At 27.4% G+C, this 15010-nt stretch overlaps 2 protein-coding genes across 2 annotated transcripts; one reads left to right on the forward strand and one right to left on the reverse strand.

The window, feature by feature from the left end:
* Nucleotides 1-541: 541 nt before the first annotated feature.
* MKS88_000993 (40S ribosomal protein S5) lies at nucleotides 542-1423 on the reverse strand (the record flags this gene model as incomplete). Its single annotated transcript, XM_067219644.1, has 2 exons — nucleotides 542-1051; nucleotides 1346-1423. 2 exons carry the CDS (start codon nucleotides 1421-1423, stop codon nucleotides 542-544), a joined length of 588 nt encoding a protein of 195 aa, XP_067075359.1.
* A 4221-nt stretch (nucleotides 1424-5644) lies between these two features.
* Nucleotides 5645-11652, forward strand: MKS88_000994 (uncharacterized protein; the record flags this gene model as incomplete). The annotated part of the gene is made up of 9 exons (XM_067219645.1): nucleotides 5645-5831; nucleotides 6462-7763; nucleotides 8133-8643; nucleotides 9457-9505; nucleotides 9873-9973; nucleotides 10463-10563; nucleotides 10834-10992; nucleotides 11270-11332; nucleotides 11546-11652. 9 exons carry the CDS (start codon nucleotides 5645-5647, stop codon nucleotides 11650-11652), a joined length of 2580 nt encoding a protein of 859 aa, XP_067075360.1.
* Nucleotides 11653-15010: the final 3358 nt, after the last annotated feature.

Below are 15010 nucleotides of genomic sequence, written 5' to 3' on the forward strand. Positions count from 1 at the left end.
TGACCATATGTCCTTTGTATCTACATTTTATTTGAGAATAGGCTACTTTTGAAAACTCTTTAAAAATTATTTAAAATTTGAAATATATATATATATATATATATATATATATATATATATACATTCATACTTTGTACATATGTGTATACAGGCACGTATACATATATATATAGACAGGAATACATATATACGTTACATGCGTATTGCCTATATATGCGTACATCATCTGCACTTGCAGCACGTGCTCAATGAGTATTTCTAAAATGTGTGCAAAAATTAAACTGCCTAAAAAGGGTCAAATGCATTTTCCTTAAAAATTTATGTTAAAAAATTAAATTTTTATGTGCAAAATAAATTTGCATATTATGTCAATGCGAGGGATAAAAAAAAAAAAATATATAATAAAAACGTTTCTAACAATACATGCTTTCCCTCTTTTCTTACTTTAAAATAAAATAGTCATAAAATTAACAATTTTATTGTAATTGTTAAAAAAAAAAAAAAAAAAAAAGCTGACATGGTCATAATATTTCCTCTCATTTTAACGATTAGCTTTTGCTACTCTTTCAATTTCATCCTTTTTTTTAATAGCATAAGAACTTGAAGATTCATTTGCACAATGGATAATTTCTTCCGCTAAACATTCTGAAATAGATTTAATATTTCTAAAAGCAGCATTTCTGGCACCAGTACAAATTAAATATATTGCTTGATTAACTCTTCTTAATGGGGATACATCAACTGCTTGTCTTCTTACAACACCCGCTGAACCAATTCTTGTTGAATCTTCTCTTGGGCCACCTTTTTGTACAGCATTTACAAAAACTTGTATAGGATTTTCTCCAGTCATTAAATGAATTATTTCAAAAGCATATGAAACAATTCTTATAGCTTTCAATTTCTTTCCATTGTTTCTTCCATGCATCATCATTGAGTTTACTAATCTTTCCACGATTGGGCATAACGCTTTTCTAAATCTCTTTTTCTGGTAACGCCCAGCCGTGTGCGGTGTGTACACACATGCCTTTTGCGAAACGGCTATACAATCCACCTGCACATGCAAAAGAAATGAACAACATAAGTTATAAACTGCCAAGGTCGAATTTAGGTACTTCACACGTAGACATGTGTGTTATCATACATTTACACATACATACACACATAATATATATATATATATACATATACATATGCATATAATTGTGCATTTTGTCATGTATTTATTTTTTGTCGTTCATTATTTTATTCCCTTTTTCTATTTCCACTTCTATTACTACTTATTTCTTTTACTTCTTATTTCTTTTTATACTTCTTCCTTTTTTTTATTTATATTTTTTTTTTTTACCAATGACAAATCGGCTATGTTGATCTCTTCATAGGACCACTTTTTAAAAAGTTTTATATCCGACGTTGTTGCTTCCATTCTGTTCAAAAGTTAACTGCGTAATGAGAAAAAAAAAAAAATAATAAAATAAATAAAATGGAACAAAATGATGCAAAAACATATGCGTTCATGAATACCATCATATGTACATAAAGCAAATTAAATATTTCCAAATAAGTGCATATACTCGTATGTATAAATATGTACATTATACAAATCCACTATCTTTTTAGACTATACAAAGGGTATCAAATTTGTAACTTCTTCCTTTTAATGAATAAAATATATTTTCCCTCTAATTAGCTAATTATGTAAGCAAAACACAAATGGGATAGAAGCTGTTATATACTATGCATAAATGTATGTACATGCCCGCTCCACGTGTTACTATACTGCTACGGTTTATATATACATATATATATGTATACTAATATATGCTAATACTAATATTTGCTAATACTAATGTATGCTAATACTAATATATGCTAATACTAATATATGCTAATACTAATATATGCTAATACTAATATATGCTAATACTAATATATGCTAATACTAATATATAATAATACTAATATATAATAATACAAATATATACTAATACTAATATATACTAATACTAATATATATTAATATATGCATATATATTCAAACATCTGCAAACATTTATTTATACATATGTACCACTATTGAAACTCGTTTATTTTATTCTATTTTATATTAATTTATGTTCACTTAATTTTTACTGTACTATTCATGTTATTACCTTTTCATACAATTTGGGAGTTCGTCAAAATTTCATAATTTAGGAAATATGCAATGAAAAAAGGATTAAAAAAAGGATTAAAAAAAGGTTAAAAAAGAAAAAAAAAAAAAAAATGAATTAAAAATTGTTTTTTTACAGGGGGAACGAATATTTTCTCAGGGTCAAGGTAAGCTTCTTTTTTTTTAAGCAAAATCTCGTTATATTTTATTGCATAGTAACAGAAGGTAGGTATACTGTTCTCATTTACAGTATCATATTCATTTCCTCATATATATATATATATATTTTTTTTTTTTTTTTTTAAATAAGGATATGCAGCGCCTACTGCAAGAAGAAAAAAAAAAAAAAAAAATTTAAAACCCCCTATACACCCTTGTCCGTCCAAGCTAAAAAGGACCATATGTGGTTGAATAAACAATGGAATAATATTTTATGTACATAGATATATTTATGCACTATGTATATATAAGCACGTATATATATTTATGGGCGTATAAAAATGAATACCTATATATATACTGTATATTGTATAATATATTTATTCTATTTATTTCATTGCAAATGTTTATTCGACAAATCAAGGAGAATCTTCTTTATCTTTTTGTTTTTCCTCAAATATTTTAAAATTAACAGTTTATAATACAACAAAGTTTTTTGCAACGAAATAAATCAGCGTTTTTTATTTTTTATTTTTTTTTCCCACTTTTAAACATTTTAAAGCAAAAGAATAAAAAGCTAAGATATTATGAGCAAAAATAATATTGTATTTAAAGAATAAAAGTGTATGACGGTAATCTCTACCTTATTGCACGTTTTATGAACATAAATATTGTTGAAGCAGAAATTAGCTAGTTACATTTTTTATATTAGAAAAGTGAAAGGTTAAAGAAGGATATTTAGTGAGCTTTATGAAATTTTATGAAAACTCCATTTGTTTAGTGATATGTATATAAGTATATATGTGTGTATATATATTTATATATATGTTTATACATATTTATATATATGTTTATACATATTTATATATATGTTTATACATATTTATATATATGTGTATACGTATATTATGTGAATGTAGTAGATAGACATGCCTTCATACGTGTTGTATAATATGAACAAATTGACGATATTTATACATTTCGTCGAATTACATAACCAAAATAGGTGAAATAAAAAATCGTTTGCATGGAAAATCTATATTCGTTTCCATTTTGTTGATAAATTGAAAAAAATGAAAATTTCGAGCCTTTTTGAATGGTATTAATTTTAAATAGGATGAACATGTTTGAATTGTATAACTTTTTTTTTTTTTTTCTATTTTGAACAGATATTTAGTATATTTTTATTTTTTACGTATTGTAATATTAATATGCTTTCATAAAATAAGGCAGAGCTTTATTTCGGATAAATACATTACAAAAAAAAAAAAAAATATTTATTAGTAACGTTTACATAGATATATATATATATATATATATCGATATAGATACACATAGGTATTTATGAAGGGAGATAATCTCTTCCCGTGGTTTTAAAATTGTTGTAAAGGGCAAACAACACACGGTAATTAATGAAGTGGATAATTCTTACTTAATAGAGTTTTATTTTGTTTTTCATGCGAACATGTAAAAATATATTTTCCATTTTTCATTGAAATGAGAATAAATTATAACTGCGTTTAAAATAAATGTGGGGGATAAAATGAAGCTAAACGAAACATTGCTTGTTCAGTGAATCTACAGTCTGCTTTGCATAAATGTACGTGTGGACGTACACGTGTGTTCGTATGTATACATATAAATATACGTAGCTATAAATGCATATAAATATGCGTAGTTATAAATTCATATAAATGTATATATATGCATATATATATATATATATGCATATATATATATACATATATATATATGTATATATTTTTATTTCTCGAATTTTTCACCAACATTTTTTGGGCACATATATGCTAATGTGTGAAAAGCCGAATAATAGTAATTTATAAGCAATAAGGTAAATGGTAATTTCCAAGATTTGCGGAGAATGAGTATATTATTAAACTGTATGTGCAGCATATCTAAATGAAAATTTTATGTCCAACTGTTTAGCTATTACTTTACCCTTGCAGACAGTTTAATATGATATTATGTAAAACATGAACTACACAAACAAATATAAACGGTTTGCGTAACACCATAAAAAAAAAGGAAATTATATATTTTTTTATTTTTAATACTTGTTCCTTTTTTCCTGTATATCATATTACCTATATTTAAATAACAGAAAAAAAAAAAAAAAAAAAGTGTAAAGGCACCATTTGCACATTTCGACAAAAATGTTTTGGGCAAAAAAAAAAAAAAAAATAAAAGGTTATATGCACGTCTTGTAGTAAAAGACACACAAGTATTCCTTTACATATGTATCATACGAAAGGAAAGTAGCATCTTACTGAATTAGTAAGAAAAAAGGAAAAGAAAAAAAAAATTAATATTACCTCTGTGCGCGAATTAATTAAAGTTTAGACTTATCAATAAAGATGGAAATTAAAATTAAATACCCGCATAATATGTGTAATAAATTTTCTAGAATTAAAAAAGAAGAGTGCAAAAAGAAAAAAAAAAAAAAAAAAAAAAAATGCTTTTTTTTTTATATTTAAAGTATGTATAGCTAAAGAATAAGATTTCAAAAAACATTTCATTGCACAAAATGTCTGTTCATTTAACATGACATGTTAATGTAGAAATTGAATATTAATTAAATTTACAAAGCCTATATAAGTGTATGTACCCACACACATATATGAGTGCATACGTAAATACGTACATATATGCGTGCATACGTAAATACGTACATACATAATACGTACATACATAATACATACATACGTACATACATAATACATACATACATACGTACATACATAATACGTACATACATAATACGTACATACATAATACGTACATACATAATACATACATACGTACATACATAATACATACATACATACGTACATACATAATACGTACATACATAATACATACATAATACATACATAATATATACGTACATACATACACACATACTTACATACATACACACATACTTACATACTTACATACATACACACATACTTACATACATATACACATACTTACATACATACATACGTATATAAACTGGCTCACCAGTCAGCCATTTTGCCTCTTAAAATAATTTACACCATTACAATTTTTGAAAATTGGGAAAAAAAAAAAAAAAAAAAGTGCTATCCGCGTAGAATCCTTAACACAAACATGTTTTGTAATTTTTTTTTTGTGTGTACACATCATAATAATTTTTGAGAATTGAGACACAGCTACCTTAGACAACCAAAACATTAATTTTTTTTTTTTTTTTTTTTTTTATGTTCACCAGTATTTTTCGTAGTCTGTATTTCTTATTTTACCATTTCTTTAAAGGTCTTATTTTGTTTATGTCTCAGACATTACACACCTGACATGTTCATAAAAAAGAAAAAAAAAATTAGCGAAACTAGCCAAAATAGCAGAAGTAGCCAAAATAGAAAAAGTGGCCAAAATAGTAAAAGTAGCCAAAATAGTGAAATAGCCAAAATAGTGAAAGTAGCTAAAATAGTGAAAGTAGCTAAAATATTGAAAATAAACGAAATAAAGCTTACGTTTTGCGGTGAGCGCGTTGCGCCTGACCGTGGGAAGAATTCGCTATTTTTTTTTTTTCCATTTTGAGTTGTATAACTTCTTTTAATTTCCATATTTTACATGATGCACGTTGCATATTGCACTTTACATTGTATTGTTTATATTTGTTTTATTTTATACCAATTTGTTTTATCGCATCATATTTATTTTATCTTATAACATTCTGCTTTATTTTACTACATTCTGATTTATTTCAATTCGTTTTGTTTTATTTATATATTTGTGTGTTGCTTTTAACTGATTTGTTTTGGAAATTTACCATTTTTTCTAAATTTCCATTTGATTTAACATTATACTCTTTTTTTCGCTTTTTTTGCCTTTTTTGCTTTTTTTCCTTTTTTGCTTTTTTTCCTTTTTTGCTTTTTTTCCTTTTTTGCTTTTTTTGGCTTATTTTGCTTATTTTGCTCATTTCGCTCATTTCGCTTATTTCTCCTTTTTTTTCTGCTTCAATTCTGATAGACATTCAAATATGCTTAAACGGTCGCGTGTTTGATACTATTCCCCATAACGAACAAATTGCAGTTTTTAATTTTTCCGAAAAAGAAGTACAAAATGAATAAGCTGTTTGTTCTGTTCCTTTTTCTATATGTTGTTGCAGCCGTAAGGCCCATTAAAGAACAGTACAGAGAAATTTCAAATACGTTAAATAATAACTTGAAAAAGAGGAATACTAACACAGGTAAACCATTTAATCTGAAGGAAAGCATAGCATATGAAAGAAAAAATAATTATGAATTATATATTGATACAAATGGGGAACTAAAACAACAACGTAATAGTGTGAATGAACCAAGACAGCTGTTAAAAAAAAAAATGGAAAATTTTAGATATTTAATAAATGATTTAGAAATACATTTTGGTGTATATAAGTTCAACTCTTATGATAAGGATAAAGTATTAAGAGAAACTTTAAAACCTGAATCCTTGTGTTTTACTATTCTTGGTCTTTTAACAGATACATTAAATAAAATAACAATTAACGATTCTCCTATTTATGGTTTTATAATTAAAGGAGAAAAGAATGAGAACAATGAAGTAAATAGTACATTAGGAATTTATGTAATCTTATCAAATGTAACTGTCCCTTTGGGTGATTTCTATTTCCCTAAAATGAAAAACGCTCCTTATGAAATTCCATTTTTAGTAGGCTATTATGATAGTAGAAGAGGTTATAGAAATAAAAAATTTTCTTATCTTTGTCCTCTTCCCCCTTTTTTGGTTGATGTAATAAGAACAACTAAATTTGGTCTAAAAGTCAAATTTAACAGTTTAGATTTAGATGTAAATGAATTTTATCCTGCCACCTTGTCACATGCCTTAGAAAATAAAGATTTATTACCTGTTCAGAAGAGCGATAGTTTCAAAGAGGAAAGAAATAAAATGATAAATTTACTTGCCAATGTTGCAAAGGATGTACCATATAGGAGTATAATAAATGACTCACATGTTATGGGAGTTGGATTTATAAAACCAGAAGAAAGAATATGGGCAACTAAATCATTTTCTACTATTAAAGAACAAATTAAACAATTCCTGTCCAGTTCAGGTAGAACTCCTATGGATAATGAAGCAGTTGCTATTTATTTCTTATCCTTAAGTCAACGTTTACATATAAACATAAATGGTACAAAATCGAATAAGATAACAAAGATTCAAGTTTCCAATGTGCAGAAAAATAATGCAGGAGTTTTGGAAAAATATACCATAAAATTGGACTTCGAAAATTCAGCATCTACTACAACAAATGCAGTTGTAAAGGGAAAAAATATATTTATACCTAAATCGTTAAACAATATTCAAGCTACTATAACGTACGAAATACCTCCTACTTTCGGCTTAGCTGTCGGTCAGGGCGGTCAAGGAGTGACTTACACCTTCGCCGAGTTAACTTTCCCCCTTAGTAATCTCTTTCCTTACAACGTGAATAACTTATCTTCCTTTGTAAAGAACATCTGAGGGATGGGAAGCCACATCCGGAAGTTGGTGTGTTAGAAGTGTACATACTTACGTGCATGCACATGCACATGAACATATATATATGTATACCTTTACTGACGCATACCCACACGGGCTCAAATGCAGCAAGTTATGGTGGCCTTTATAAGAGCATACTATATGTAGGCAGTGTTATGCAGGAAAGGTCAAAGGAGCGAATAGGCTATTGGGCAATTCCCCATCAGATTGAATGTGGAACAAAAACAGAAAAATTAAAAAAAGTAGAAATGATGAAAGTAATATAATAAATATGAAACATATAAAAAAAAAATAGTATCATCGTGGTATCGTATCATCGTGGCATCGTATCATCGTGGTATCGTATCATCGTGGTATCGTATCATCGTGGTATCGTATCATCGTGGCATCGTATCATCGTGGCATCGTATCATCGTGGCATCGTATCATCGTGGCATCGTATCATCGTGGCATCGTATCATCGTGGTATCGTATCATCGTGGTATCGTATCATCGTGGTATCGTATCATCGTGGTATCGTATCATCGTGGTATCGTATCATCGTGGCATCGTATCATCGTGGCATCGTATCATCGTGGCATCGTATCATCGTGGCATCGTATCATCGTGGTATCGTATCATCGTGGTATCGTATCATCGTGGTATCGTATCATCGTGGTATCGTATCATCGTGGTATCGTATCATCGTGGTATCGTATCATCGTGGTATCGTATCATCGTGGCATCGTATCATCGTGGCATCGTATCATCGTGGCATCGTATCATCGTGGTATCGTATCATCGTGGCATAACAGTACTGTAGCATTGTAACATTATTAGACGCAATAGTGCGATAGTTACAGCAATGACAAGGATATATATAAGGCGGATGCAACTGGATGAAACAATAATTTGATCTTTTTCACCAAGAATACATGTACATTTTGTATACACACATATATGGATGTACTAACACGAGCACTCCTCGTTTACATTCACGTCAATCAATGCATAATTGAACTGTTTATTTTTGCCATCATTAGTTTTTCCCCCCCCACCTTTATGTAGTACATAATATATATTTGCTCTTCCTTTTAAACACTTTTATAGTTGCGCATAACCGTTTTCGGTATATTCTTGCGATATTTTATTTTTTATTTATTATTGCTCATGTATGATTGCTTATGTATGATTGCCTATGTATGATTGCTTATTTATTATTTATTATTTATGATTTCTTATTTATGATTTCTTATTTTATTTTTTTTTTATTTTGTTTTTTTTTTTTTTTTTTTTTTTTATTCTCTTACGATGAACAATTCATATGCTTTTCCTTACGTGTTTGTACCATCGCACTTTTTATTCGTTCCACGTTATATACCATATGTTATAAGTAACATGCTATGTAATATTGTTTTCATTCCTTTCTTCATTTAACACGATTTTTAAAAACAATTTCCCTTTGATAACACGCTGATTTATTCTTCTCAAAAATTAAAGATAACGATATGAGGAGTGTACGTAATTGTACCCCCAACTATAGGAAAAAAGGAAAAACAAAAAAAAAAAAAAAAAAGAAAAATATTCTAAGCAATGTACCGTTTTTTACACTCTTGACTACCCCCAAGTTTGTATTGTAGGTGTATATGCTGTAGGTGTTATACTCTTAATGAGCAGGGATATTCAAAAGTATACTCACATCTACACGTGTACCTATATATATACACATATGTGTGAGTAACTGTTTAGCCTATTTCGAGCGGATACTCCTATATGGGAGGGCTTACTACTTCAAAAAGTATAATTTTTTTTTTTTTTTCTTGAAAAGAATAAATTCATGTTCTTTAAAAAAAAAATGTATTTTGTTTCATGGGTTTACTAAAACGTGCTAAGGTTTTATAGAGTAGTAATCAGAAAAGATGTGTGGATGCAATATGAGCTAAAATGAATTTATTATTGCTTTTAGTGTTCGAGAGCAAATATGGGTATGTTTGTATGTATGTAAAAAGAAACACAGTTTCATAATATTTTTTTTTTTTTTTTCATTCCCTTGTAGCTGTTGCCCAACGCAATGGGTGTACAAAAAGTAAAAGGGAAAAACTTACATATACAAAGAATGAGCGATAATATATATTATGAGCTGCATATCAGGAATAAGTACAATATATTAAGAAAATGTTCACCCCGTAAAACGCATGTACATATGGTTTTGACATGACTTATCATGTGATAAATGATATTCTCGGGTTTCAAAAACATTGATATAAAAGAAAGAGCATACAAAGAGTAACGGTTCTAATTCAATACATATCATTGTAGTAATGATTAGAAAAAAAAAAAAAAAAATAAATAAATACTATCACAAATTTAAATCATTTTGTAAGAATGAATGTTATTAATTTTTTTTTTTTTTTTTTTTATTTTAACCTCAGTTAAAAAAAAATAGTTATATTCTTACGATATAGTATATGCTACACGTGTATGTATATATGTATGTATATATGTTTGTATATATGTATGTTTGCATGAACTTGTTTATACGTATGAAGTAATTACCGAACAAAATTTTAATTTTTTTCGAAAAGCCAAAGCGAAAAATACAAACTGGCAAGAATAATGACGTGCATGTTATATTCGTATATACAGATTAGAAAGATTTAATTTAAAAAGAAAAAGGCATTATATTATTAATGCTTTACTAATACAAGCCCAGGAAAAGAAAAAAAGGGAAAAAAATACAATAAACGGTAAGAAGTAGTAAGCGGCAAGCATTGAATTGCAAGCAGTGAATAGCAAGCAGTGAATAGCAAGCAGTGAATTGCAAGCAGTGAATTGCAAGCAGTGAATAGCAAGCAGTAAACAGAATCTGGAAGCAGCAAAGAACATTTACGTTTACCTATTTAGCATAAGGAAATAGTAATATTTATTTCCAAAAAAACAAAAAAAAAAAAAAAAAAAAAAAAAAAAAAAAGAGTACAATCTTTTCACTTTTTTAATTTTCATGTCCTTTTTGAGAGTTGTAATTTTACAAATGCAAAAGAATATATCGGAAAACGGAAATCAAAATGATTTGATGAAAGAGAATAAACCAGATGGGAAATCGAATGATTTAAATGACGATAACATGTACATATTTGATGAGCCGGATGACGAACTGGAAGAATTTGAGGAAATGGGTATACACTTCTATTCTCACAATATGCACACATGCGTACGTACAACGTGCCCACGTGTTATTATGTACATGTTTATTTGCCCATTGATTCATGTTAGCTGTGCGGACGCAGTGAATATACCGAAATAGATGAGGCACTATAGTGATGCAGTAAATATATATGCATGGATATATATATATATATATATATATATATATATATATATATATATATATATATGCATATATCCATTTATTATTTTTTGATTACTTCTTTTCTCATTCGTAATTTTCATTAGGCAGTATAGCTTTGAATGTGGACACAGATTTGGAAAACTGGGAAGAGGACTGGGGGGCAGTAGGTTTGTACTGAAACTAATTCGTAGAGCCGAGTGTGAAGGGGGTGTACTCACTTGTGTGTGTGTATGTACGTACGTACTAATATACATATGTGTATATGTATGGACACATTACACGCATTAACAACTGTCTGGAATGTTATACAACTGTTATATTTTGTCCAATTTTTTTTTTTTTTTTTTTTTTTATTTCTCTTTTCCTCCTTCCGCATTTAGGCTGGGATGATGATGATGACGATGATGATAAATTTATTTTAAAAGTTGAATCGGAATTGCAGAAATTTAAAGCCAGTTTAGATGCCGAAAAGGACGTGCCAAAATAAGCACATATATATATATATATATATTTCGTAGTACAAATAGTAAATGGGTCCCATGAGGAAATTGCAAAAGGGGAAACTACATCCCTATTATATGTGAGTATATGTATGTATGCACGCACGCACCAACACAAATCTATATGCACATGGGTATATATTTATATGTGTATGTATATATGTGTATGTATATATGTGTATGTATATATGGGTATGTATATATGTGTGTGTATATATGTGTATGTATATATGGGTATGTATATATGTGTGTGTATATATGTTTATACTTATATATCGTGTCGTGCAAATTGGTAGGAAACTACGGTTAGCAGTTGTGTTAAATAGTAGGCGCATTTTATAACTCCATGTAATTATGCATAATAGATTTTTTTTTTTTTACGTAAATATGATTGTATATTTATTTTCGCTATATTGAGTCGTGCTTTCATTTTTTAGGAGTGTAATCAAAAATGTAATGCAAATAATTTTGCCATGGGCTTTTGAAATTAAAAAAAAGAAAAATACTAAAGAAAAATAATAAAGAAAAAAAAAGAAAAACAATAAAGAAAAAAAAAGAAAAACAATAAAGAAAAAAAAAGAAAAATAATAATAAAAAAAACAAAACAAAATAATTGCTTTTTACTTACTATACTGCTTTATCTGCTTAGTTGTAAAAAGTTTAAGGGAAAAATTATTCTCATTCGTGTGTGTTATTGTATTTTATATTTTAAAATAAATCGCCAAATTTTAATGCTCTTCTTTTTTTTTTTTTTTTTTTTTTTTTTTTGCATTTTACGCATTACAAACAATAGAACATAAAGACATTTTTATTTTTCTCATTTTATAAAATTTTTTTTTTAAAGAGCAATTTATTTATAGGTTGTTTAAAAGTGGACAAAAAAAAAAAAAAAAAAAAGAAAAAATGTAAAAGTGATACATGGGTACGTACATATGTATGTAAATATATGTATGTATATACACATACATGTGTGTATATATTTACGCGTGTATAGGTGTGCTTTACCGCAAATGCAAGATGTTGTTCTCATGTAAAGCACGTAATTCTTCTGTCCATGTTTGGCATGTTCTTTTTATTCTTTTATAACTCTCCGCTGTGGGGAAACCATGGGATTTAACTGAGATATGTAAACACAAAACCAACTGAGGAGAAAAAACAAAGCAAAAAATTGAATGGAAAAATATAGCAAAAAATAGAAAGAAAAATCAAATGATCAGACGGATAGCGGATAATGATAGCGACAGAAAAGAACAGCATTAATTCACGCTTATATGTGTATGTATATGTACACATGTGTACATAAATGTGTGTATGCTTATTATGTATGTGGTAAATGTAATTCCCATTTTTCGTTCAGCTTACAATATCCATAGACAAAATACCGCCAGAGAAACTAGCGTGATAATTAATCTATTTGAAAAAAAAAAAAAAAAAAAAAAAAAATTACTTATATATGTACATTTGTGTATATTTCATTTTTCTACTTTTCTACTTTTCTACTTTTCTACTTTTCTACTTCTCTACTTCTCTATTTTTCTACTTTTCTACTTTTCTACTTTTCTACTTCTCTATTTTTCTACTTTTCTATTTTTTTTTTTTTTTTTTTTTGAAGTCTACTTAATCATATCCATCCGTGAAATTTTTCCATCTCTTGCAAAAAAAAGGCAAAAGAGAATGCACGAAACAAACCAAATAATTAAATAAATAAATGTTCCAGTTGAAATGTTACTATCCATCCTATGAAGGATAAAAAAAAAAAAAAAAAAAATGAGGAAATAACAAAATGGACATGACTATGTGAAGAGTTGTTTGCTTGAGAGCTCATGTTCTCACGTTATATAATACGTATACATATAAACATTATAAACACCTACATACACGCACACGCACACACACACGCAAACATATAAAAGCATATACATAGCAACATGTACATATAAAATGATATAACTCGAGTTTTGGTAAGTATGACGTGGATGAGAAATGCTATTACTTTTCATCAGTCTACAACGAGGAAATAAAATAAAATAGAATAAAACTGAATAAAAGTAAAAGATATCACGGATGAGGGGTCAGGCTACTTGGACTGTTTGTGAGAGCTGATATATTTATGTCAAAGGGTTTAAAAATAAAAAAAAATCAGCCTGTTTTATAAAATATTCAAAGAAAACATGATTTAAGGAAACATGATATATTTTTTTGCTTTTTTATTTTTTATGTAAAGAAAAAAAGAAAATTCCAAATGAAATAAGTATTCTTTTACATATCTTCTTTATCTTTTTTTAACATAAGAAGAAACCCGTGTGCAAAGGAAAAAGATGGAAAAAAAAAAAAAAAAAAAAAAAAAGAAAGGCTATTAATCATATATATGTACATATGTATATACGCATATATATATGTACGTATATATGTATTATATATATATATATATATTTATTTATACATTTTATATGCTCTACTTCGCGATGACAAAAATAAAACATACGTTTTAACTGTTTTTCCAATTTGTAATATTGCAATGTTGATTTAATGTTTTAAATTTATTAGTTTTACATGTTTTCCTATCTGAGTGGACGTGCAAACGAACAAAAATTGGGCATGAAAAAATGGGGAGTGGGGAGTGTAATGACGAATAAGAAAAATGGTAAGTGATAGGCAATTAGTGGCAAATGAGAAGAGGAGTAAAGCGATGTCAGAATTAATAAAAGTTAACAAAATAACAGTAGCTATATGATGAAAGAATAAATAATTGTATACCTTAAAAGAAAAAAGGAAAAGAGGAACTTTATTTTATTTATTTTTTGTTTTTCTACTCTTATATTTATTATTTACTCATTTTACATTTAATATATCTGATTTTTTTTCATTTTATATTTTTTTTTTTTTTTGTGCTAGTTTTTTAAAAAAAATATAAAACAAAATCAAATCAAATAAAACAAAATCAAATAAAACAAAATCAAATAAAACAAAATCAAATCAAATAAAACAAAATCAAATCAAATAAAACAAAATCAAATCAAATAAAACAAAATCAAATCAAATCAAGTCAAATTTAAAAACAAATATGAAATTCAAATCAGAATATAAATTTAATTTAAAATGACCAATTCTCCAACCCCCCAAAAAAAAAGAAAAAAAAAAGTGTTCTTCATAATTTGAAAAAAGAACGTGTTCATTTAACTTACAAGCATTATGAATAAAAATGTATGTTTATCAATATACACTTTATCGTAAATAATAAAAATAAAATAAAATAAATAAATAAATAATTCTTTTTTGAAATTTCCAAAAAAAGGATAGGACAGAATATATATATATATATATATATGCGCAAATTTTCAGCGT

Source organism: Plasmodium brasilianum, chromosome 3 (genome assembly GCF_023973825.1).
Source record: "Plasmodium brasilianum strain Bolivian I chromosome 3, whole genome shotgun sequence".
Classification (NCBI taxonomy): Eukaryota; Apicomplexa; class Aconoidasida; order Haemosporida; family Plasmodiidae; genus Plasmodium; species Plasmodium brasilianum.